Source organism: Dendrobates tinctorius, unplaced genomic scaffold, assembly GCF_039654945.1.
Source record: "Dendrobates tinctorius isolate UK_male_01 unplaced genomic scaffold, ASM3965494v1 ptg000243l, whole genome shotgun sequence".
NCBI classification, from domain to species: Eukaryota; Metazoa; Chordata; class Amphibia; order Anura; family Dendrobatidae; genus Dendrobates; species Dendrobates tinctorius.
Window position 1 is genome coordinate 6,583,803 of NW_027361910.1, and position 27,325 is coordinate 6,611,127.

Here is a 27,325-nt window from a genome sequence, read left to right on the forward strand (position 1 = left end):
CAATCTTGACAACGCCAAAGACCTGTCACTCAATGCATCAAGATCGAATCTCTGAATCAATGTTTTTGCCTTATTTTATACAAAGCTTTGGGTTTTATAGCAGTTAATCCCTATTTTCCAATCACCATTCAATCCCCCTTTCATCTCAAAGTTTAATCAGGTTCAAAAGGCTGATGGATATAATATCCTCACCGAATACCTCTATTGTGGAGGGACAGTCCCTTCTTTCAACCCAAAGCCCTCTGACCCTTTTTAATCCTTAGATAAATCTTTTCTATAACCCAATGACTAGCTAAACAATAAGAAATTAAGCATTTTGCTCAAGAGAACTGGTCCTTAAAAGCATATTGTGCCCCAAAATGATAATTAAAACATAATTTCATGCATTTTAAACATTAACATTTTTTATATTGAGACTTTGGATTTAGCGATAAATTATAAATGAAAAACTATTCCATTGTATATATATATATATGCATAAAAAAGACATTTGTGGCACCTTGAGCAATGCGTTCCTTTTTGACCATGCAGAAAGGTTTGCGATATATTACTCTTTTTCACTCTACAGATCTACTTTAGATTGCCTAGTGCTCGCAGAGCCGACAGTAGAAGAAAACAGAACTATATAATATAACCTCTGTGTGTCCAAGATCAATAGAGGATGCAGGATAGGAAAAAAGTGGTCAGACAATCCGCGCTGCGAATCACTATGAACAATTATTATTACAGTGGTCTTTATTCGACGCATTTCGAAGTTTCCAGAACTCCTTCCTCAGGTAAAAACCTGAGGAAGGAGTTCTGTGAAACTTTGAAGCGTTATATAAGTTGGATGCTCTGCAGTGAACATTGCCATCACTATATTTACACATAGAGACAGCAAGGCATTTGAAAAAGCACACAGGTCCAGACAGTGAGAGCAGTGATTAGATGACCTGATCTGAAAGCAGCCTATGCTGGAGCTGGCAATTTTGTAAGATTTAAAACGGGAACTTGTCAGAATCTGAGAGGGAGGAAGGGGAATGAGCATCTAACTGCAGTATACAAATCTATGGACTAGAGAGAGGTTTCTGGCATGTTAGGAGTTATCCCCTCTACAGGAACGTAACTAATGTGCACTCTCACTCAGGTTTTGGGTCAGCACTAGTGACCAAGTTCCATGGAAACCAGCTTTACACTATGGAAGGAAAATAACAGCAGAGCTAAAAAGTACTGTAAGTCAATTGGAAACTTGATTATTTTCATGCGGTCTAATTAACTAAAGCAATTTATTCACTAGAGAATACTATTTAAGCATGACAGTGAAGCATTTTAGGCTTGAATAAAACTCTATCATAATGTGCAATAGGATACATGCTCTTTAAAGAAAAAAGGTAAATGTAAACTTCCTTAAATCTATACCAGATTTGTATGCATCATATGCTTCCACTGTCTAATGCTTTATTTTACCAGCTTGTAATCAGATTATTATTATTCAGGTCACACTTTGGCATTTCCATTTGGATCATTGTACATCTGGCATTTTGAAATGGCAACATTTGTATAGTTCCCAATCCTAGGAAACATGAACAAGATTTAGAAATATGCCTACCGGCCAGGTTTAGTATGTGTTATTCCTTCTATACTTTATTATAATGCCATTCTATGCCATTAAACCTTACTTTATAAAGCATCTGTCTCCATTACACACCCGAAAATGGTTGCATAGTAATGTTTACGAGCTAATTCTATTTTTAATAACCAAATCACAGGAAAGTATTTTTATTTCACTCTGCATTCTTCAGTATTTCTACTTGAAAAGATGGATCTTATTCTACTTAGTGAATGAAATCTGATTGTGTTTTAGGAGTTATGCTTAAACACTCATGCAGATGATTACCTTAAAGTGGATTTCCATTTATAATTTTTTGAAGCTTATCAACTTGCTCTTGTTTAAAATAAGAAATAGAGCTATGCTTACTGACCCCGGCTCTAGTGCTGGTTCACTGTCACTGCTCCTAGTGATCGTTTACAGGCTGAAGTGGCGATGTCATGTCATGACTACAGGGCACACATCACAGCTGCTTCAAGAACCACTCGTATTCGAATCCAACATCCTCTCACGTCATTCCAGGGCTTCTGGTTTCCATAAGGCCCCGGAGGGTTCTGCACAAGTGTGCTGAAAATCACAGCGCTATGATGTCAGGATGTGCGCTATCACCTTCCGCACACATCTGGGGATTCCAGCATGAGCAAAGCAGATCAGAAGATGCTGCGAGGATCAGACATGTGCCGGTGAGTAATGGAGGGGACGAAGAGGTGAATTGTAAGGTAATTAACAGGTTTTTGTTCATTTTATCTTTGATGGCCCTTTATGGCTCAAAAAAAATTTGAGGAAAGAGGCCTACGTGTTGCTGAATCCCCGTGGAAAACTCCATATGAGCCTGTAGGTGTTCCCACTACTAAGCTACACAATGTTCCAATTGGATTTAGGTGTCGTAAAAAAGCAATTTTTTGTTTTCCAAATAAATTCATCAATGGTATTATGCCTCAGAGCACTTTGGACCATAGAAATCAATCTCAAACACCTGTGATTATTAGTTTGCCAGGTGAGCCAATTAAATGAAAACTACTTAAGAAGGACATTGCACACTATTACCATGCAAAAGGTTTCAAGCAATATGGGAAAGAAAAAGGATCTCTCTGCTGCCAAAAAGCATGAAATAGTGCAATGCCTTGGAAAAGGTATGAAAACATTACATATTTCATGACAACTTAAGTATCATATTATGAAGAGATTTGTGGCTGATACAGAGCACAGACAGGTTGTGCAGATAAAGGTACAATGAGAAAGGTTTCTGAAAGTCATATTCATCAGAATTAACACATTGACCACTGATGTCATTAATGCCCCCCAATCAGCGACTATCTGCTGATGACATTACTAAGATGCTAAGGGAAAGTCCCTAGGAGGCTAATATTGTTTACACAATACTGTCTACAAATATCTCAAGGGCTGTCACAATGTAGAAGTATCATCTTTATTCTCATTTGCACAAGGAAATACTAGAAGCAATGGGATGAAACTGAATGAGAGGAGACATAGATTAGATATTAGAAAAAACTTTTTGACAGTTAGAGTGATCAATGAGTGGAACAGGCTGCCACGGGAGGTGGTGAGTTCTCCTTCAATAGAAGTCTTCAAACAGAGGCTGGACAGACATCTGTCTGGGATGATTTAGCGAATCCTGCTTTGAGCAGGGGGTTGGACCAGATGGCCCAGGAGGTCCCATCCGACTCTACGATTCTATGATTCTACTGTATAATTTGATTCATTGGGGTACGTATATATCACTAGACAGCGCTGAAAGAATAAACTCAGCTATTGATATATAAGTGGGCAGCGGCCAATGTGTTAAGAGAGCAGATGCTAAAATACCATAACAAAGCAGCAAACAGATATTTGAAGCTAATTGTGCCTCTGTAGTCCCACAACCCTCAATATTTTGCATAAACCAACTATTTGGCCACCACTAAACAGTGCTTACAAGCAGAAACAGTTTAAGTGGGCCTAGAGAAATGAAAACTAATTTTAAAACAGTCTTGTTTGCCATACAACTGTCATGATCCATGCAGGATCAGGACTGATAAAAAGCACAGGTAACCTTTTTTTTTCTTAAGCTGTGCTTAAGTTTGGTTTTTGCCCCCGGTGGCCATTAGGATTATTGCACTGTGGTGTCGTTTGTTCTAAGTTTGCCCCGGGTGGTGGTGAGCGTCACTGCACTCTGGTTTCTTTAGTTAAGTGCACATGATTATAATGCAGGTGGGATTGCTCTGGCTCTGCTATAAAAGAGTCACAGGTGTTGCAATCAGTGTTGGTGATAGTGTTCATTTCAACCATCCTTGGTGGAGGAAGGAGCTGGAGAGCGTTCTTTGCAGCACTGTCTTAGCCCTGGTGTGGAAGGAGTCATAGGGGATTTCCTTGTAGCTCTGACAGAGCTTGGTGGCAGCGATTCAGGAGGAGAGCTGCATTCTGGTGGTGGACTCTGTTGCCGGGAGCAAGTGCAACAGAGTAAAGCTAAGTGGTGTTTCCCTGTTTGTGTTTTTCCTTAGTGTGTATTAGTACAGCAGTGGGGCCAGTGCCTGTGCCACCCAGCTCCCTAGCAAGGGATAGGTGTAAGGTGTGCTAGGGCAACAGGTTCCTGACCGGCATAGGGAACGTTAGGAGTGTTAGGGACACTGACTCAGGGGAGAGCAGGAGGTCTCCACGTCCCCTTTCCCTATCGCAGGGCCCACAGTTGTAACTATTTCCCCTTTCCCTGTGTCTTGTTGCTTTAGTTACCGGCCTGCGGGCCGTGTCACACAGGACAGTATCGCATGCCACGTCTTGTTGTTTTAGTTACCAGCCTGCGGGTCGTGTCACACAGGACGGGTCATCATGACAGCAACCCTGGATGGTTTAAACTGGATGGAGTAGTGGATGGTTGATAGATGGCCACCATGTCCACGCAAGGCTGCAACATCAGCAGATAGGTGGTGGAGTGATTGAGAGAGAGAGCTGGTAGGCCTCTTTAGGGTCCCTGAAAGTGTGCAAATTACCTCAACAAAGTACATAGAGTTTCTGACTGAACACTTTCTTTCATGGTACAAAAAGAAGAATCATGCCATCCATAGCAAAATTGTTGGTATCCCTCGTTTAATGACAGAAAAACCCACAATGGTCACATAAATAACTTGAATCTGACAAAAGTAATAATAGTTAAAAATCTATGATAATAAAATCATGAAATAGACCTGGACAGAAATGATGGTTCCCCTGAAAATAATGTGGCAAAAGGGACATGTTAAATAAGGGTGTGTCCATTAATTAGCATTACAGGTGTCTACAATCTTAGAATCAGTGAGTGGGCCTGTATAGAGGGCTACAGATTCTCACTGTGCTGTTTGGTGACTTGGTGTGTATTACACTCAACATAGACCAGAGGAAGCGAAGGAAAGAGCTGTCCCAGGAGATTAGAAAGAAAATTATAGATAAACATGTTAATGGTAAAAGTTATAAGACCATCTCCAAGCAGCTTGATGTTCCTGTGACTACAGTTGCACATATTATTCAGATATGTCAGATCCATGGGACTGTAGCCAACCTCCCTGGACATGGCCGCAGGAAGAAAATTGATGACAAATCAAAGAGATAATACGAATGGTAACAAAAGAGCACAGAAAAACTTCTAAACAGAGGTGAAGGTGAAATTCAAGCTCAAGGAACATCAGTGTCAGATGGCACCATCCGTCATTGTATGAGCCAAAGTGGACCAAGGAGGATACTATTGTTCTATGTTCACAGATGGAAAAATGAAGCATACCAAGAAAAGAAAACTGTCCCTACTGTGAAACATGGAGGAGGCTTTTTTATGTTCTGGGGCTGCTTTGCTGCATCTGGCACAGGGTGTCTAGAATCTGTGCAGTGTACAAAGAAATCTCAAGACTATCAAGTGATTCTAGAGAGAAATGTGCTGCCCAGTGTCAGAAAGCTTGGTCTCAGTCGCAGGTCATGGTTCTTGCAACAGGATAATGACCCAAAACACACAGCTAAAAATATCCAAGAATGGCTAAGAGGAAAACATTTGACTATCCTGAAGTGGCCTTCTATGAGCCCTGACCTAAATCTTATTGAGCATCTTTGGAAAGAGCTGAAACATGTTGTCTGGAAAAGGCAACCTTCAAACACGAGACAACTGGAGCAGTTTGCTCTTGAGGAGTGGGTTAAAATACCTGTTGAGAGGTGCAGAAGTCTCATTGACAGTTACAGGAATCATTTGATTGCAGTGATTGCCTCAAAGGGTTGTGCAACAAAATATTAAGTTATTAAGTACCATAATTTCTGTCCAGGCCTATTTCATGAGAGTTGTTTTTTTTTTTAATTCTGTGGAAGCATGGCTGAAAAGCAATGTCTTACCTGTTGAGATGTTTTTGACTGAAAAAGCTTTTAAATTCAGTTAATGTGACCTTTTACTGCTGAAAATATAACAAATGACCATTTTCATAACTATGTTGTGAATAATAATTTGGAACACATGAGTTTTTTTTAGTTTACAAAAAAAAAAAAAATACTGTTATCATTGGAAGTTTGTCCAATACAATTTGATTTATACTCTAAGGATTGATGATTTGAACATTATACTGACTTATTCGCATCAACCATTTAGGAAAATCAAAGGAAAAATAGTATTTGCATGATAATTTGATGTAGTTTTGCTTTACATTATTGGTATATTTGCAGGCTTAAGGGGTAAAGTCACAGTATAAAATTCTGTATCTGAAAATGCAAGGAGTTAATAGCTGCTAAAATCTAATAAAACCAGTATAGCGAAAGTGCCACAGATGTGTATTTTACAGAGCATTCTTCTGGTAATGGAGCCGTCACATAATGAACATGGAAATAACAGTATATCTTGTAATAATTAGAGTGATAAATCATTGCTGAGACATGTTTACTAGGTGCCTTGCTAAGCCCATAACTAACATAAATACCTTCAAAAGACTTAATAAAGATTCGATTAATGATATAATTTATTTTGTTCTTTTCTGGAGGCAGGCTCACTTTACTTAACACAATTACACACCCAGGTCTGTCAAACAAAGCCTTTATTATAGCTCCTGGGTAACATTTGGGAATTGACAAGGAGATTCTGAAAGCATGGGGAGCTTGCATTGATTAGTATCGTCAATAAAAATGAAAGGATGAAACCATTAAAAACTAGCATCTCCTATTTGAACAATAAGAAAGTTTTCGTAAAGGGCATCTAATTGACATCATTTATTGTATGCCCCATTGGCAACACTATAAGTCACAGTATTAAGTAAGACCCTTTCCTTCTTAAGCCCCCGGCACACATCGCGCTCTTGCTAGCGAGATCGCTGCTGAGTCACAAGTTTTGTGACGCAACAGCGATCTCACCAGCGAGATCGCTGTGTGTGACACTGACCTGCGACCGGCCCCCCTGCCGGGTATCGCTAATCGTCCTGAAATGGCCAGGACATTTTTTTGATCGCTGGTCTCCTGCTGGCCAGCATGCATCGCTGCGTGTGACAGGCGGGAGATCAGCGATCAGCGCGCTGGTAACTAAGGTAAATGCAGTGTTTCTAAGCAGAACGCGGTGCTTAGAAACCTGATGCACGCTGGTGCAGGGAGCTGGTAACCAAGGTACACATCGGGTTTCTAAGTGACGTCCGCCGCTTAGAAACCCGATGTGTACCTTAGTTACCAGCTCCCTGCATCAGCGCGATGGTAACTAACGTACACAGCGATGCCGCGCGCTCGACGTCGCTGGTGCTGATCGCTGGTGAAGCTGCCTGTTTGACAGCTCACCAGCGATCATGTAGCGACACACCAGCGATCCTGACAAGGTGATATCGTTGTCGGGATCGCTGGTGAGTCACTATGTATGACGGGGCCCTTAGTTAAGACTAATTGGATTAATAGATTCAGTGCCACTTTTTGTGGGCGTTAATAAGGGTAGGAATCTTTCAAAAGTCAAAACTTGAATATCCATTTTTTCCCAGGTCTAATTTTTTTTTTATAGAATGAGGAGGTACAACAGCAGGGAATGGCCCAGCGAGTGGGGGAGAGTAGTACTCGCTATATAAGAGTGTGGAAAGAGAAGAAACACCCACCTGAAGACCTTATAGGGCGGATATTTGTGATAATGCTGCATTTTTCAATAGTTCCAGCAGTAAAGTTCACTTTCCCATGCAACCCATACAGCTATACAAGATGTAATACATCAAGAATATAAATTGGGTCACAGTGGATAAAGTAAAATTCTCCTTTATGAATTACAGTCAGTGCAATTTGTTCCAGGTGAAGGACATTAGCACACCAGCACAAAAGTACCACCATGAGACAGTACAAATATTTCACAGCCCAGAGGATTAGAAAGGGTTATTCCTGAGTGAGGACTGCATTTGCCAGCCAACTAAAGGTGCATGGAGATACTCACTTCGGAGGGAGTCTATATGCTGATGGCTGACTCAAAACATAAATAAATTCAATGATACACATGAATACATAAGGTCAAAGGAATCTCATTATAGGAAAAGAAAAGGTGCACATAAAAATGTATATATCCTCATATAAATGCACATGTGGACTATATGATGACCAATCGGTAATGAAAATATGGGAAACCAAGAGAGAAAGAGAAACCGAATAAATACCAAAATGGTGGTAAAAAATATGTCAAGCTTTATTAAATCAAGACATAGGTGCACGTAAGAGAGTGGGAACAATCAGAAAAAAGGGGGTGGAAATCAAATATAATGAATCCAAGGTACCACAGAATATGCTTATAGAGGATTATCAATTTGGATTAAAAAAAATCACGAAATGTCAAAAGATAACATAAAATGAAGTAGCATAGTAAAAGATCCTAGCATTTAAACCATGAGGTAGTATGTGATGTCTTTGTGCCACTAAAGCGTAGATAACGTTCTATAGTGCATGGATACCTTGAAGAAAAAAGGGCTCCTACCATATACCGTATAATGTGGCTAAGTGATCCAAGAAATATACTATGAAGGTATACTGTGCGCCCACCCCGACACCAAAACGTGCGTCGGTGTGGACACATCTTTGTGTGACCCTTAGCTTCTGACATCTACCCAGACATATATATTTACATCACCTGCCTTCATCGTATATTGCTTGAATCACTTAGTCACATTATATATGCTAGGAGCCTTCGTTCCTTCCAGGTATTCATGCACTATAGCACTTTTTCTATGCTTTGGAGGCACAAACACATACTAACATACTACCTCATGGTTTAAATGCTAGGATCTTTTACTATGCTGCTTCATTTTATGTTATATTTAGATATTTGATGATTTTTTTTTATCCACGTTAATAATCCTCTATTAACTATAAGCATATTCTGTGATACCTTGGATTCATTATATTTGGTATATATTGTTTTTTACATACCTATGGATCATGCGGCACACTTTGATTTGGTTGTTCCCACTCCTTACGAGCACCAATATCTTGATCTAATAAAGCGTAAGATATTTTTTAACACCATTTTGGGCTTTATTCAGTTTTGCTCTCTCTCTTGGTTTTCCCTGATGCCTGACTGTGAAAAGGAGGGCTATGTTAGAGATGGTGAAGACATTGGTTCCTGAGTGTGGGGGAATGTGGTTAATTTAGAGCTTGGCTGAGTAGATTACAGCAGGCTGTGTAGAGTGTCGCGATTGACAGCTCATCGTTGATGTCTACCTTTATTTATACTAAGCAGTTGCCTTCTATAAGATTTCTGGAACAACTAAGCTTGTTGCCTCTTGAAAGACTATAACGACCAGAGGTGTTACCTCTTTCTGTATAAAATTGTTAATAAACCATCCTGTGTAGGCCTACATTCCTTCTGTTATATCCGAGTGGAGTACCACTTTGCCACCAAGGAGCACTGTAAGTTGTACATTTTAGCAGGCACATCTAACACCAACAACTAATAACCCTAGTCTACTGGGTAGCCATAACAAACAGTAATAATTACAGTGCTTTCTTTTCCTTGAACATTAAACTGGATCCTACTGGAGGATTAATGCTAAATTGCGCAAAAGAAAATACTGAATTGGTGCTGAACACACTATCTCTTCAAGTGACAATTGGGAGTTACCTCTCTTCTATTTCATAAAACAATATTTGTTCCACATTCTGGTTTTGAAATGTGCAGCTCTAACAACGTTCGGTCAGATTAAAATGGTACAGAAATCAACAGATAGCCTTGTTTTCAATATTGTTAAATGTATGTAAAATGTAATCACACAATAAAATCCTTTTATTACAGCGTTTGCTGCATGACTTTCATCTTGAGCAACCTAAGGATTATTCAATTGGAAAAAATATTCATGTTTATTTCTTATTCCTCCTTGTAATGAGTTCTAAATTTAGTTGTTGGGGAGTGAATGAATTGATTATTGGCTTTCTCTGGAGTATGGGGATTACATTAGGAATCATCATAAATCATAAACAGTTCCTCAAACAAAAAAGTCTGGAATTTCTATAACCAGTGTAGAAGTGTAGATGTTGGATTACTCGAAACTGAACCTTCAAGCCTGAATCTCACCCAACATAAACAGAATGCTATTTCACAGCCCTTCCCCAAACGTATTAAATCCTTAATGAGAAATTCCAGCTTTTTAACCCTTCCATACATGCAAGATAAGGTCATTTACTTTAGGTTACAGCTGTTGGCATGTGACTCTTCAGTTGTTACAAAACTACAACTTCCAGCATTGCAGTAAAGACTGACCAAATATAAGCCATTATATGATACTTTTCTTTAAATTGATGATCAATTCATGACTTACCAGGATGTGTGTGAGCTGGATTGTAATAAGAGGTGAGCCAGATAAGTTTGGACACAGGTATGGAGGTGGCTCCACCTTCAAAGAGATGAGGTAACTGGCCGCTGAAATCATGTGATCCTTAAACTGATTTGCCCCTGAGATTCTTTAAGAAGAAAAAAAAAACAGTTATTCTAGGTTCTTGAAAGTAATCCATACAGCAAATGCACACACGAGCACTTTAAAAAAAAATCAAAAAGTGTCAATTCAGCTCAGTAGTCGAGTTAAAGATAAGTATACCAGAAGACTTCCAGGGTGAACAGTCTGTGGGGTTTGGGTGTGGTGCACAGAGTATGCACTGGGGGATGTTCTCCAGCACCAAAGAAAGTAGTTAAAACTTAGCCTTTAATCATATAGAATAACAAAATGAGAGAAAATGCACTTTTTTATCCTAGGGTTAAGTTTTAGCTACTTTCCTTTGGAGTTTGAGAATATTCCCTTTTGGGCCATTGAGAGCTCTCTGATCACAGCCCTATGTTAGTGCATGAAGCTACACAGCCTTCATTCTCTGCTATACCAGCTCTGTTGGAGTACATGTGTGACAGGTAGATGCTGCACTGTTGATTTAGAATCATCCAGAATCTATAGGGGTTAAAATGGTTATAGCAGTTGGGGAGTGTTTAGCTAAGCCCCAGAAGATACTGTGAAAGTGTTATTGTGTCCTGGACATGTAAGAAAGAGGAAGGTTTGTGTTAGAGAGTCTCCTGTGAGACTGAAAACAGACAAGCTGTATAGAGCAGTTTTGCAGAGAAGTGATAGCTGTAATCACAGAAGCAATCAGGACAGCCAGGAGCATCTTTATCACCTCAAGATAAAAGTGAGAGAGCTAAAGCACCAGACTCATTCCCCCCACCTCACTACATGAGGAAGGTACAGTTCTGCTTAGGTTAAGACACTCTGTGTGAAAATAAGTGATCTGTGAATTGAAGCTATATGTGAAGAGACTTTCATATAAGTTGATGAAGCGTTGCATGAAGAAAAGTGATTTTGTGTGATGAAAAGAAGCTTGAATAAAACCCCTGTGATCAGCTTCAGCTCAGAACTGTGTCATAGATGTGTGCCTGTAAACAATTATCTCACCACTACTGTGAAGAATTATGGCTCCATGCAAAACAAAGCCATAGTAAGGCATTAGCCCCTAGCAAACATGAGACTACTCCTGCTGCCACAAATAATAGTGGTTAAAGTGTTAGCTTTATCATTTTATACAAAACATAATATTTATACAAAATCAATGCACATTATGATGCTTCCACATTCCTCTATGCATTTAAAACAAGAAAAGTGCCCCTTATAAAAGATATTTTAACATATCCATGCATTTATTTAATCTAACTTCTAATACCCAATTCATAGAGCAAAGATGGGTAATAGTAGTAGTGTATAACGCAGACTCTATGGCTACATTTGCCATAAAATATACTAGAATCTTAATGGACTCCATTAAAGTCAAAGGCGTCTGTTTAAAGACATGAGTGTAAAGCCTCTTTAATACTTTTTTCATTTATACCTTTCTTGTATTATTTTGTTGGAGCATTTTTGAGAAATCCATCCTTGAAGTTTTAAGCAAAAGTTCAGCCGGGCGGTCACTGCACTTGTAGCTCTGTTGTGCTGCCTCCTTTTTCCCCACCCACCGCCAGCTTCCAGGTCACTCTTCTCTCAGAAAAAAGTAATCTGTGGCACAAAGACTCACAGTGAGTGGGGAAAAGTGAGAGAGCACAGCAGAGCTAGAAGTGCAGTGCCGCTCCACTGCCCCTGTAATTAAAACTTCAAGGATGGATTTCTCAAAAATACACCAACAAAAAACTACAAGAAAGGTATGAATTTAATAAGCATTAAAGGGATGTCACACTTTTGTCTTATGGGTCAAATATCCTGCTGACAGGTTCTTAATGAGAGAACCTGTCACTTGTTAAAAAAAAAACTGCGTTAAATATCGTGTAAAATTCCCTGAATTCCACCAATCCTGCCACTTTTTACGTTTTCTGCTGTGTCGCTCCATTGCAAACATACTTACATTTGATTCTTCACAGGTGAAATCTCTGCTTGCCAATCAAATGGCTGCTTCCTCACAGTCTTCTCGTGGGGTGTGCGCTTTTACCCCTCGCTTCCAGATGCTGACCACTGACTGCTGATCTAACATTCTATCCATCCCAGATGCTGCTATTATTGACAGCATCTTGGAGAGAGGGGGAAAGTGCTCGCCCAACGAGAAGATTGAAGAAGCGACAAGTTGGTTTTCAAACAAGTTATGTAACTCAATTTTTTTTAGCAAATGTCAGGTCCTCTTTAATTATAACATTACTGTGCCAAAATGTTCTCCATTGAAAACCTTATTGCAGTAATGGGTGGAAACAAATAAAATATTTAAAGTGAGCTTGTCAAGCTATTCCACTCTACAGGCAGGAAGAAGCCATTGTGGATGAGCCCCAGTGACTAGTCCTCTTGGTCTCCTTGTTCCATGCCCATGAACAGTACATTTTCTCTAAAATTCTGCAACATTTCAGAGTAAAGCATAGATGAGGGAGTCTGCCCCCAATATCTTCTGTGTCATGATCCAAGGTGGATCTGACAGTTTAAATGCACAAAGTGAGTTTTTTTTCCTTTGGCTTGGTGCCAAAGTGGGTTGATTGCCCCCGGTGGCCATTAGAATTATTACACGTGGTGTCGTTCATTCTAAGTTGCCCCGGTGGTGGTGAGTGGTAGTGCACTTTAGTTTCTTTGGTTTAATGTGCACGTAATTATAAATCAGGTGTGAGGCTCTATAAAAGAGTCAGGTGTGTTCAATCACTGTTTGGTGATATTGTGTGTTAGTCATTCACAAGGAAGCCTGGGTGAGGAAGGAGCTGAACATGAGTCCTGCACAGCCCAGCCAGAGGGGACGAGTGGCAGCTATGTGGTCTGCAAGAAGAGCTGGCATGGCGTGGTGGAGTCACAGTTTATGGTGTTGGCAGGAAGTGCTTGCATGGCTTGGTGGAGTGGCGACTATAGAGAGAGTTGCACTCAGCATGCGGGACTTGGTTGCTGAGAGCTGGACTCAAGCATGCTTGACTTTTTGGGCAGGAGCTGAACTCATCTTTGGGACTCTGTTAGTGTACTTCTGCAATTGGTGGTGGACTCTGCTCCAAGGCTGCGCTATTTTGATGGATCCGATATTGGTGATGGATCCAGGTGGAGGAGAAGATGCACGCAGGTGGTGGGCTCTGTTGCTAGGAGCGTACGCAACAGAGCAAAGCTAAGTGGTGTTTCCCCTGTTTTGTCATCTTTCCTCATGTGTGTTTAGTGCAGTGGTGGGATTAGTTTCCGCACCCTCCAATTCCCTAGTGAGGGTTTAGGTCAGGGCGAGTCAGGGTTTGAGGTATGTGTGCGTCGCCCGGTGCGGAACCGGCATAGGGAACGTTAGGAGTGCAGGGACACTGGCTCAGGGGAGTACAGGAGGTCTCCACGTCCCTATTCCCTATCGCAGGGCCCACCATTGTTAATGTTACCCAGGTTCTCCCTTATTATTTAAATTCGCCCCACTGGAGGCGGTGTATCCAGGGTCACATGTGTTATGGGTTCGCCTTGCGGTAGTCGCTGCGTCCAGACACACGCGTGACCATGACATTCTGCTTGTTTTTGGGGCAGCGTGAATCACCTGACAGGTTCCTTTTCATTTTCCTACTTTGTACTCACATACTTTAATATATAAAGCATTCTGCACTTAGCAAATAATCAAAAACATCTAAATAACAACAATTGAAAGTAACAAAATGTTAAGGTGCATATATAAATATACTAGCTGCTGGCCCGATTCTAAAGCATCGGGTACTCTAGAATATGGCCAGCGGCAGATTAAAATAAAAAATGTGATATACTTACCATCCGACGGCCCCGGAATCTGTCCCTCCGCTCCACGCTGCCGCCATCTTCCGTTCCCAGTACTGCTTTGCGCCAAAGACCGCTGCTGACATCCTCTCGCGAGAGCATCAGCGGTATTTCGCGCAAAGCTGTACTGGGAACGGAAGATGCCGGCAGCATGGAGAGGAGGGACAGATTCCGGGGGCCATCGGAAGGTGAGTAGATCACTATTTTTTATCCTAATTCTATTTTTTACACGTTTATGGTACCGAGGGTCCAAAGGAATCTCTTCTCCTCCGGACCCTGGGTACCGGCTAGTGCCGGGCATCTCCAGCTGCGTTGCCGCTGACGCCTGTGCGCCCGGAGATGACCCATGGCAACCGTACCGGTAGCGGTGGCTTGCGTCCTGCTAATTGCGGACTGCGCCTGTTGCTGATTGGTTGCGGTCTGGCGGGGGCCTGGCGGCCACGACCAATCAGCGCGGCGGCATTTCGGTTACAGACAGACATGATAAGGCGTTTATATAGATATATAGATATGTATATATATGTATATAAATTCTCAATTCAATTGTACAGAGGCATGGTAAAACTTCACTTTGCAGGTCCTGGCTCTGAAGCAGACAGAAGACTAATGTTTTTTTATTTGTACTCCATGAAAGCATTTAAATCTGCTAAGTGAAAACTTGTATAAATTGATTTAAACACATTAGTTAAATCATGTTGTTCCCAGATCTGCATTGACACAGGCTTAAATCATAACATATTCAAGGTTATATTTACCATATGTATAGCCAGATATTTGCAGTATACGCTTATGTTTGTCATGCACTAGTATTAAAAGAAAAAAAATACAGTGAACAACGCCAGGGGCGGCACAAAGTATTTTGGTGCCCTAGGCAGATGGAGCCAATGGCGCCCCACCCCACAGCAAAGGAATGGCTCAGAGACCAAGTTAACAGGACCACTAATGCACATCCCCCTTTTCCTCCGATGGGTTATGTAGCACACTCTTATGACCACTTCTTTTTTGTGGACCATTTACACAATACAGGAAAAAAATAGCTATATTCATTCCTGTTATCCAATATTTTAAAGGTAGGACCCAGGGATAGTTATGGAAACTAATAAAGCAAAACAATAATCGGGGTCATTTGGTTTCAATTAAGGTATCCAGCATTTGGCAAATACTCTAATGGAAAATATACAGACCTCCATTATAAAGAAAGGAAGGTTCTGGTGGTGTATTCCAGTTCTGGTGACATATTCATATAGTGATGGTTGTTCTGGTGCTGTATTCATGCAGTGATGATGATTTTGGTGATATATTCATCACCAGAACCATCATCTATTATATAATCATCTAACTAATTCTGTCTGTCTGTCTCTCTGTTTGTAATGGAAATCCCACGTCGCTGATTGGTCGCGCCCGGCCGGGCACGACCAATCAGCAACAGGCGCAGTGCAGCTGCGGATTGGCGCGGAATTCGAATGACGCACGCCACCCCTACCGTCGGGAGATCTGCAGCGTTAGCCGCTGACCTGCCGACGGTTGCCGCAGGTCATCTCCTGCCGCACGGAGGTCAGTGGTGACACAGCCGGGAGATGACCAGCGCTAGCCTGGTCGTGCCCGGCCAGCCACGACCTATCAATCAGCTACAGGTGCCGCCCGCCTGCGAACTACATACATATTCTAGAATACCTGATGCATTAGAATCGGGCCACCATCTAGTCAGTACATAAATATGAAGCCAAAATCATCATCAGTACATAAATAGAGCACGAGAGCCATCAAAGGTACATGAATATGGCACCAGAAACATCACTAGTAAATAAATACATCACTAGAACCACCATCAATACAAGAATGTCACCAGAACCACCATGAGTACATAAACACACTACCAGAACCACCATGAAGACATGAATTCATCATAATAATAATCTTATAATAATCTTTATTTATATAGCGCCAACATATTCCGCAGCGCTTTACAGTTTAACAGTTTCAAAACATAAGTCATAAGTAACAACACTAACAATACAAGAATTAAAGCAAAATAAGACGAAATAAGACGACCCTGCTCGTGAGAGCTTACAATCTACAATGAGGTGAGGGAGATACAGAGTACAGGTGTGTATTTACAATGGTGTATTTACAATGAAGGTCCAGCCATCTTGCGGGAGTGAAAGATGGATGGAGATAGTGAATGGGCTACACACGCACACTTACACAGAGAATGACTTTGATTAGTGAATGTGATAGGCCGCTCTGAACAGGCGTGTTTTGAGGGAGCGCCTAAAACTATGCAAATTGTGGATAGTCCTGATTTCTTGGGGTAGAGCATTCCAGAGGATAGGAGCAGCACGGGAGAAGTCTTGGAGTCGGGAGTGGGAGGTACGGATTAGTGCAGAGTTTAGTCGAAAGTCGTTTGCAGAGCGCAGCGATCGGCTAGGCCGATAGACAGAAATGAGAGAAGAGATGTAAGGGGGTGCTGCACTGTGGAGAGCTTTGTGGGTGAGAACAAGTACTTTGAATTGGATCCTATAATGAATGGGCAGCCAATGTAAGGACTGGCGAAGAGCGGACGCGTCCGAGTACCGATTACCCAGATGGACGATCCTGGCCGCTGCATTAAGTATGGACTGGAGAGGGGATAGTCGAGTGACGGGGAGGCCAATTAATAGAGCGTTGCAGTAATCCAGGCGAGAGTGGATCAATGCAACAGAGAGGGTTTTTGTTGTTTCCATAGTGAGAAAAGGGCGGATTCTAGAGATGTTCTTTAGGTGTAAGCGGCAAGAGCGGGCAAGGGATTGTATATGGGATGTGAAGGAGAGATTGGTGTCAAACATAACACCCAGACAGCGCGCCTGCTGCCGGGGTGTTATTGTGGTACCACCCACGGAGAGGGAAATGTCAGATTTAGGGAGGTTAGTAGACGGCGGGAGCAGAAGTAGTTCAGTTTTGGAGAGGTTGAGTTTCAGATAGAGAGCGGACATGATATTGGAGACTGCGGACAGACAGTCACTGGCGTTCTGTAGTACAGCGGGGGTAAGGTCGGGGGAAGACGTGTATAGTTGTGTGTCATCAGCATAAAGATGGTACTGAAAGCCAAATCTGCTGATGGTCTGTCCAATTGGGGCCGTGTAGAGAGAGAAAAGAAGGGGGCCAAGGACTGAGCCCTGAGGTACCCCAACAGAAAGAGGAAGAGGAGATGACGTGGAGCCAGAGAACAAAACACTGAAGGAGCGGTCAGAGAGATAGGAAGAGAACCAGGAGAGTGCAGTGTCCTTAATGCCTAGTGACTGGAGCCTAGAGAGTAGGAGATGGTGGTCAACAGTATCGAAAGCTGCAGATAGGTCAAGAAGAATGAGCAGAGAGTGGTCACCGTTACGTTTTGCTGTCAGAAGGTCATTGGTCACTTTGATGAGTGCATTTTCAGTCGAATGTAGGGGGCGGAAGCCGGACTGTGAAGGGTCTAGAAGGGAGTGAATGGAGAGGTAACGGGTAAGGCGGGAGTAAACTAGGCGTTCCAAAAGTTTAGAGATGAAGGGGAGATTGGAGACTGGTCTGTAGTTGTTTGTGCAGGATGGGTCGAGAGCAGGTTTCTTTAGTAATGGAGTAACGATGGCGTGTTTGAAGGAGGATGGGAAAATGCCCGAGGAGAGGGAGAGATTAAAGATTGTAGTTAGGTGGGTTGTGACGACTGGAGAGAGAGACTGGAGGAGATGTGAGGGAATGGGGTCGGTAGTGCATGTAGTCGGACGAGAAGAAGAGAGGAGTCTGGAGACTTCTTCTTCTGTGCAAGCACGCAGTGTGGGGTACAGCACGCAAGCATCCCATAAGCAAAGCATCACAGAAGATAAGCATCCAGCAAAACGGCAGTTATACATGGCATGGAATTAACATTCATCTTCTCTCTTCACACAGGTAATCAACTGAGCCACCCTGCATGTATTTACTCCATTCACTGCTAGCAAGCAGCCTGAATGATACAACTTCCCACCTCTGCTGCCTCTATTCTCTGCTGTAATATATCCAAATGGTAATCAACTGAGCCACCCTGCATGTATTTACTCCATTCACTGCTAGCAAGCAGCCTGAATGATACAACTTCCCACCTCTGCTGCCTCTATTCTCTGCTGTAATATATCCAAATGGTAATCAACTGAGCCACCCTGCATGTATTTACTCCATTCACTGCTAGCAAGCAGCCTGAATGATACAACTTCCCACCTCTGCTGCCTCTATTCTCTGCTGTAATATATCCAAATGGTAATCAACTGAGCCACCCTGCATGTATTTACTCCATTCACTGCTAGCAAGCAGCCTGAATGATACAACTTCCCACCTCTGCTGCCTCTATTCTCTGCTGTAATATATCCAAATGGTAATCAACTGAGCCACCCTGCATGTATTTACTTCATTCACTGCTAGCAAGCAGCCTGAATGATACAACTTCCCACCTCTGCTGCCTCTATTCTCTGCTGTAATATATCCAAATGGTAATCAACTGAGCCACCCTGCATGTATTTACTCCATTCACTGCTAGCAAGCAGCCTGAATGATACAACTTCCCACCTCTGTTGCCTCTATTCTCTGCTGTAATATATCCAAATGGTACAACTCCATACTTCTGCTGCTTTACCATTTTGCTGCATATTTAAATGTGCTTGCTAAAGCTTTGGTATAATTCATTTGTTGCACTGTATGTAATACTTACTGCTTTAGATCTGTGACTGGGGCCTTTCTAGATCTTATCAGGTGAAAGGTGCTATAGCATATTTCCACATCTTGGTCTAGTGCCTTTGATCATCTAACCATCCCCTGGTGTGCTGGCCCCAGCTGCCAAATTATACCCAACCAGCTCCCACAATCCCTCTCTCCTGACCCTGTAGTGTGGCCTATATATGTAGTAGTTGCTAAGGGGAAGCACGCAGTGTGGGGTACAGCACGCAAGCATCCCATAAGCAAAGCATCACAGAAGATAAGCATCCAGCAAAACGGCAGTTATACATGGCAGTTAGTCAGGGCAGGAGTCAGGTAACCCACACTTTGCCTTCCCCTTTAACCATGTGCTTTATTTTTATCCTCCTGTGTTCCCTTGCCATCCACATTCATCACCCTATCCCCCCTCCATCACGACTCATACACATCAGCCCCTCTATACTTCCTTCTCCCATGTACAGCTCCCACACACTCCTCACCTTCCTGAGAAACCTCAGCCCATCTTGCCCAAACACATCGCAGAAAAAAACTACTTACAATTCCAACAACTATTGGCTCTTTATCTTCCTTCTCCTACTGATTTCAGGGGACATCTCCCCCAACCCTGGTCCACCATCCCCCAACCTCAACCCTTACCCTACCTCATATCGAAACCAAAATAATCTGATTAACATTACTTGCACTCCCTCATCTCAATCTTTTAATTGTGCCCTCTGGAATCCACGGTCTGCTTGTAACAAGCTTCCTTTCCTACACAACTACTTTCTGAACAACTCTCTTAATCTGTTGGCCCTCACTGAAACCTGGATTCAGGATTCTGACACTGTCTCTCCTGCTGCCATTTCCTATGGTGGCTTACAATTCTCTCACTCCCCGAGACCCACAAACAGACCTGGTGGTGGAGTTGGCATACTCCTGTCCCCACAATGCACTTTCCAGGTCATCCCCCCAGTCCCATCACTCTTATTCCCTTCTTTTGAGGTCCACACCATCAGGCTCTTCCGTCCCCTCTCCCTCAGGGTAGCGGTCATATACCGGCCCCCAGGCTCACCCACCCACTTCCTTGACCACTTTTCAGCCTGGCTGCCACACTTCATGTCCTCAGAACTACCAACCCTCATCCTGGGAGACTTCAACATCCCCATTAACAGCCCTAATTCCACATCTGCATCCCAGCTTCTATCACTAACCACCTCTTTAGGCCTCTCACAGCGTTCAACCTCTGAGACACATAAGGACGGTAACACCCTTGATCTGGTCTTCTACCGGCTCTGTTCAATCTCCCACCTAAACAACTCACCGCTTCCACTCTCTGACCACAACATTCTCTCCTTCACGCTCACAAATCCTCGCCCACCCCAGCTCATTCCTACCTACCACACAGTCAGAAATCTACAAGCTATTAACCCTCAGACACTTTCAGATTCCCTACACTCATCTCTGTCCCCAATCTCCTCTCTTTCCTGTCCTAATCTGGCTGTTCATCACTACAATGACACTCTTAGAAGCACCCTTGACCAAGTAGCTCCCCTCACCCTCAGAACCTCCAAACACAGAGTAAAAGAGCCCTGGCTCACATCGCAAACTCAACTTCTCCAGCGATGCTCCAGGAGTGCTGAACGCCTATGGAGAAAAACCTGCACACCAGAAGACTTCATCCACTTCAAATTTATGTTAAGAACCTATAACGCTGCCCTTCACCTTGCCAAACAGACCTACTTCACCACCCTGATCTCCTCACTAGCCAACATCCTCAAGAAACTTTTTGACACTTTTCACTCCCTCCTCAGGCCAAAAGCACAAGCCCCTATCACAGACATTTGTGCTGATGACCTGGCCTCCCATTTTACAGAAAAAATAGATAATATCCGTCAAGAAATCTGCTCCCAACCACCAAGTGCTGTGACTCCCATCCCTTCCTGCATCTCCCCTGGCTCACTCTCCACATTTGATCCCATCACAGAAGAAGAAGTCTCCAGACTCCTCATTCATTATATTCACCATCAGTACATGAATACATCAACAGACCCACCATCAGTAGTTGACTATGTCACCAGATCAACCATCAGTAAATTACTGCATCACCAGAACCTCCTTCAGTACATTAATACATCTCCAGAACCACCATAAGTACATGAATACATGACCAGAACCAAGAGTACTTATACTTGAATACAAGATCCAAGCTTAGTACAGCAATCAAATGTAATATCAAGTCAGCCGCAAAACAAATGTATGAACCTACAATCCTCCAACTCCCAGTATTTCCTTAACAATGTCAAGTTGTTATTAACAGCCATGATCAGACTGCGAACCATACAGGCACTACAGAACTGATGAGAATTAGTCAGTATCACAAATAAACACTTACATCCAGGTACCTTATAGATTACATGCTACAGTTGTCTCTTTCTTTTCATCTCTAGATGACATGATGACTTCACATCCAGAGCCGTTATTTACAGACCTTCCTCTTCTCCAATCTTTTGCAGCACATCCCAACACAGTCCCCTTAAAAATAAGAGTGTTATTAAAACGCACTGTGCATGAAAATATCTTTTCATATTATGATGACCTAAATAAGCCAAAAATAAGCCTTCCATGTGATATGACCTCCAGACTGTCTATCATTATCAGCTATAACCACCACACCATCCACCCTTATGAACCACAGTCTATTACATGTTCTATATTTCCACACTGTCCCCCCGCCATGCTAACCGCTCTCCATATTGTGCCTCCATTTCATGCTCTCACACCTCCATATCCATTCTGTGCCCTCTCTTCACACGGTGCCCTCATACTGAGCACCATGCTGCACTCTTCAAACTTTTCACGCTCCTCACACTGTTCCCCTACACAGTATGATGGTCACCACAGCTGCTCATACGGTATTATATCCACAACAAGCTGCCAATATATAGTATGGTCACCACCAGAACCCACCATAAATAGTATGATGTCGACCATAGATCCCCATAAATAGTATGATGTCCAAAACAGCCCCCTGTATACTATGATGGTACCCACAACACCCTATACAGTATTATGGTGCACAAATCCCTATCCAGTATGGTCACCACAGTTCTAGTTTAATGACCTCTATGGCCCCATATACAGTATGGTCACCACAGCTCCCCATATACTTTGCTATCCCCCCTTCACAGCCCCTCATTTCATGTCCCAAACGCACATCCCCTCATTTCATAGCTCCCGCACTGCCCCTCCTTTTATGCCCCCCTGCACAGCCCCTCAATTTATTCCCCCACCTGCATAGCATCTCAGTTTATTTCCCCCATCTGCACAGCCCCTCAGTTTATTTCCCCCATCTGCACAGCCCCTCAGTTTATCCCTCTATCTGCAGTCTCTTTGTTTATTTATCCTCATCTGTACAGCTCCTCAATTTATTCCCCTATCTTCACAGACCCTCATTTCCCCCCCCTCTACACAGCCCCTCAACTTACTCACCCCATTTGCAAAGCCTGCCAGTTTATTCCCCATCTGCTCATCTCCTCTGTTAATTCACCCCCATCTGCACAGTCCCTCTGTTTATTCCCTCATCTACAAAGCCCCTCATTTTATTATCCCCCTCTGCATGGACCCTAATTTTATTTCCTCACAGCCCCGCCCCTCATTTTATCCCCCATTCTGCACAGTCTCTCATTTAAGCCCCCCTGCACAGTAATATAAGAATTAAAAAAAATCTCATACTCACATAATCCAGGCTCCTGTCCAACATCTCCTCTTCTGTGAAGTGCAGCAGTGGACGCGGGATGGAGCGATGATGTCAATCCATTGCATCATCCAGCCGGAAGTGGCCTGCGTCTTGCTGGAGAGTCTAGCAGAGCAGGGGAGATGGCAGCTCCTCTGCTCCTGTCCCGGGTGGCGAACACAGCAATTGGTTCACAAATGATAGACGCAAATACAATTTAGTTTAGGAGTGGTGGCCTGGGCGCAGGGGAGAGGGTTAAACAGTGTTATTGACTGACATCGCTCACCTCCATGCCTGCACCCTGGCCATCACTGCGCTGAATCTCTACAGTCGAAGGAAAATGTCAGGCTACCGCAGACATTCAGCAATTTTTTTTTCAAAGTGAGCCCCCCTCAGGTAGACAGGAGGCAGCGCCCTAGCCAGGTACCTACCCTGCCTACCCCTCATTCCGGCCCTGTACCTCAATCACAGGCCGGCAGCAGATGATGACATGCCAGTGACGTGCGGCATATGGCAGTGACGCCATGCACTGTCATTGGGGACAGTGGGGACAGTGATGATAATGTATGTAAAGCACTGCAGAATAAGATAGCGCTATATAAGCAAAAGCATGATAAATAATTATTGGGAATTAGTATCAGAACCAGCATCTAATCCTTTTTGGTTTTAAAACATTAATGAAAAATACTGCTCAAATCTGCAAAGGAGGATTCTGAATAAAAAGTACATTAGAGAACAGGGCAGTTAGTGAGACCTCAACTATTCAATAGCAAAACAAATTAATACATGACTGTGCCCCAGACTAGTTCCGCTGATTTTTTCTGTTTTTGTGGTTCGCGCCACGCTCGTCCCTGTGTGACCCTATCCGCTAAGAGCTGCTTCGCTGCAGGTGCTTCAATTATGAAGGATTAACACAGAGCAAGGGTTCCACTTGTAACAGAGCATGAATAAAGTAGTTTATAACTAGTGTTGGCCCGTTGCTAATACATTTTCTATGGCTGGGAATAGGATATTTCTGCGTTTCCTTTGATAAGATGGATGATGAATTGCTTTTCATAGCTCAAAGCCGGATCATACAATGATTCCATTTTTGGTCTCTGGATCTGTCATATGCCCACTAAAGGCAGTAAAGCATGATCTCTCAGATCTACAATCTCATCAGCGGGGAACCAAATGCAAACAAGCAAAGCCGCTGCTCTGTGATATATATTTGTCACTAACCATGCATATAAACACACATCCACGAGGGAACATGAAGGAGAATGCTGAACAGCCCTCAGAAAGTGAAATAATGATAAGCAAGTAATTGAAGTGTCTGCAAAAGAAATTATGGATTCCCCAAGTAGTAAAGTTAGTGCTCCTCCATTGTAGAATGATATGAATAGGTTAGATCTTTTACATGGTGCAGAAAGCTGGATTATATGTTAAGATGAAGCCATCCCTGTGAGATAGAGTGGCAAACATCACTTTATAAACCAGTCTAGGGCTGCAATCTATGACAAGACAGTGCTTAACTACCTCATTGTCACAGCAGAAAAACACACTCATGTCTTGTGGTTGTAAAACTGTCAAAAAGCCATAATTAGGAGAAAATGAGCAAATGCGGAAAAAGGATTTCCAATCTTACATTACAGTATTCCAGAGCACAGGCATTGACAACGCTTCTATTTCCAACTATTGTTAGATGGTAATTTCATGTTAGACTTTTTCTTTGCGGTTACTTTGTCACTTCTATTGAAAAGATACTGATGTTATAACATGGACACTGTGATTTTATGGTAAGTGGTGGATTTTATCATAAGCACATTCCCGTAAATTGTTTTAAATTTGCAGAGGCAGAAACTGGATGTCTTGTGAAAAAAAAATAAAAAATTGTCTGAGTGTTCAATTCAAAAGTCATTCTTTAAGGCCTCATTCAGATATTCATGAGTCATGTACATGTTTTATCTATGTTTTTAATGGATCTGTGTATGCGTCTGATCACAAGTCCATTTTCTTTGTTTTGCCGATCTAGTCATCTGCCAAAATCACAGAGAATTGTTAGCTATTAATCTGGGTCACAGATCAAAATTGTCCGTACAAATCTATGGGTCTGTGAAAATCACGAGTAGCAAACGTACGGCATCAGTGTTCAGTCCATATGATCTCAGTGATTAAAGTTGAAATGTATAGAAGATTCACATTTTTCTTTTCATCAGTGAAAATTACTGAAGAAACATTGATGGTAAAAACCTGACATTGACCAAACACTGATGTAACACTGATGCTAAAAAAACTGACACTCTGATCTAACACTGATGTAACACTGATGGTAAAAAAAAAAAAAACCGACACACTAGTGTGAAAATAAAAATTGATATTTTGAGTCCACATTGAACCATACCGAATTCAGTCAGACCATTACAAAGCAGCATTGGTGGGTGTACATTTACAGACAGACAAGGCTCATAGTGACATAATCTTGAGAAACTGTTTACTCATTGTCTGAAAGCCTTTACCTCACAAACAGTTCTATGTTTCTCTATGTTTGTTGTTTGTTTTTATGAAACATGAAGGTTTATTTAACCTCTGTCTGTGGTGTTTTTATCTAATCCATGGGGGCTTTTATATTCAGAGTTTATGGCCCATCGTCTGATGTTTGACTGGTATCTCTGTTTCATCTTATCTTGAAAGCTCGCCACTTGAGGGGTAGGGTGAAACCAGCGTTAATACATTGTGTAAATCACTATATAAGGCAAGAGAAACATAACTAAGATAGAAGCAAAAACTTGGGTACCTGTACTTACTGTATATGTGTACAGTGTTGTGATACTCATCATCTTTCCTCCATCTCACAGATCTCCTTTACCCGACCTAGCTATAACAATTAATGACATCACACTTTCCCCAGTACCAGAAGTCCGCTGCCTCGGAGTAACCTTTGACTCTGCCCTGTCCTTCAAACCGCACATCCAAGCTCTTTCTACCTCCTGTCGCCTCCAGCTCAAAAATATTTCCAGAATCCGTCCTTTCCTCAACCCTCAATCTACTAAAATGCTTGTGCATCATCATCTCCCGCCTCAACTACTGCAACATCCTTTTCTGTGGTCTCCCTGCTAACACCCTCGCACCTCTCAAGTCCATCCTTAACTCTGCCGCCCGACTAATTAATCTCTCTCCTCGCTACTCCTCCGCTTTTCCCCCCTGCAAATCTCTTCACTGGCTCCCATTCCCTCAGCGCATCCAGTTCAAATTACTAATACTGACCTACAAGGCCATCTATAACCTGTCTCCCCCATATGTCTCTGAACTAATCTTCCGATACCTTCCCTCACGTAATCTCCGGTCCTCCCAAGACCTCCTTCTCTCCTCCACACTTATTCGCTCCTCACCCAACTGCCTCCAAGGCTTCTCCCGAATAACCCCTATTCTCTGGAATTCTTTGCCCCAACAAGTCCGACTATCAACCACATTTGGATCCTTCAGACGAAACCTGAAAACCCACCTCTTCAAGAAAGCCTACAGCCTGCAATGAGCCCGCTACCTCCTTCTCTCTCACCACTACCGGTGATATCACCTCAACCAACACCGGAACTGCTGCCACCCACCAACCTACTGTCTCCTTCCCCACCATCCTGTAGCATGTAAGCCCGAAAGGGCAGGGTCCTCTCTCCACTCTGTATCAGTCAGTCATTGTTAGTTTGTTTACTGTAAGTGATTTCTGTAATTTGTATGTAACCCCTTCTCATGTACAGCACCATGGAATCAATGGTGCTATATAAATAAATAATAATAATACCTGCATAAGTGAGGACGCCCGTGCAATGTTGTGAATTTCCCATGGGTTCTCTGTTTTGGTGTTGCTTCTCTGATATTCTAGACGGATGATGTTTAAAAGTCTCTTTGTGATGCTGTGAGTATATGTAGTTAATTTTTATATGTAGTTAATCTTTATATGTATTTAATCTTCATACATTATGTACTTAACCTTTGTATGTTAAAATATACAAAAGTGTACGCAATCATACTATTCAATCATACTATTTCTTTAACACTAGAACTACCGCATGTTTCATAATACCTATAACTACCATTAGGGGTCATTTTGACCCCTATTCAAAAGTACTGACTCTGGAGTAAAAATAACTTTTTTGCTGCCAACAAATTAAAGAACATTTATTTTAACTTAGTAGGAACAGTGTTAAGATCAAGTACAGCACGCATTTTCCTTTTACATGGTCATAGCATGCGGTGTCCAACAGTTAACACAAACAGTACTTTCTTCCACTTTCCCAGTGCATTTTCCACAAACTGGTTTGTTACAGCTTGCACAAGTTTTAGTTGTTTTGTTTTCGTTGCATCTTCCAACTCCACATTTTCGACGCTTGCGGATTTCTTGTCCTTTTGTTTGTGGTTCAGACATTGAGGATGATGGGCCACTTCTGACAAATTTTCAGATAAATTCTGAAGACATTTCAAAATTTCATCACTTGTCAGACCCCTCTGCTTACTCATGCTTCAAATATACATCACAAAAAGGGACTTGTAAGATCGCAGAAGTAATAAAACGACACTGTACAAACATGCAGAGTTGTAGCTTCAAGTGTAATGTTTGCTACTGAAGTGCAGACAGAAATCGCTACAAGAGACATGGATCAAACATGTTCAGACAAGTTTAGACAAAAC

The 27,325-nt window shown here is 42.3% G+C and overlaps 1 protein-coding gene across 2 annotated transcripts in view; it reads right to left on the reverse strand.

The window, feature by feature from the left end:
- Positions 1-27,325, reverse strand: part of ADGRD1 (adhesion G protein-coupled receptor D1) — a 1,079,490-nt gene that overhangs the window by 826,709 nt on the left and 225,456 nt on the right. For both annotated transcript variants that reach the window (XM_073557041.1, XM_073557040.1), the window contains one exon: positions 10,345-10,486. In XM_073557041.1, coding sequence (XP_073413142.1) covers positions 10,345-10,486 — 142 coding nt within the window. The remainder of the gene's footprint in view (positions 1-10,344; positions 10,487-27,325) is intronic.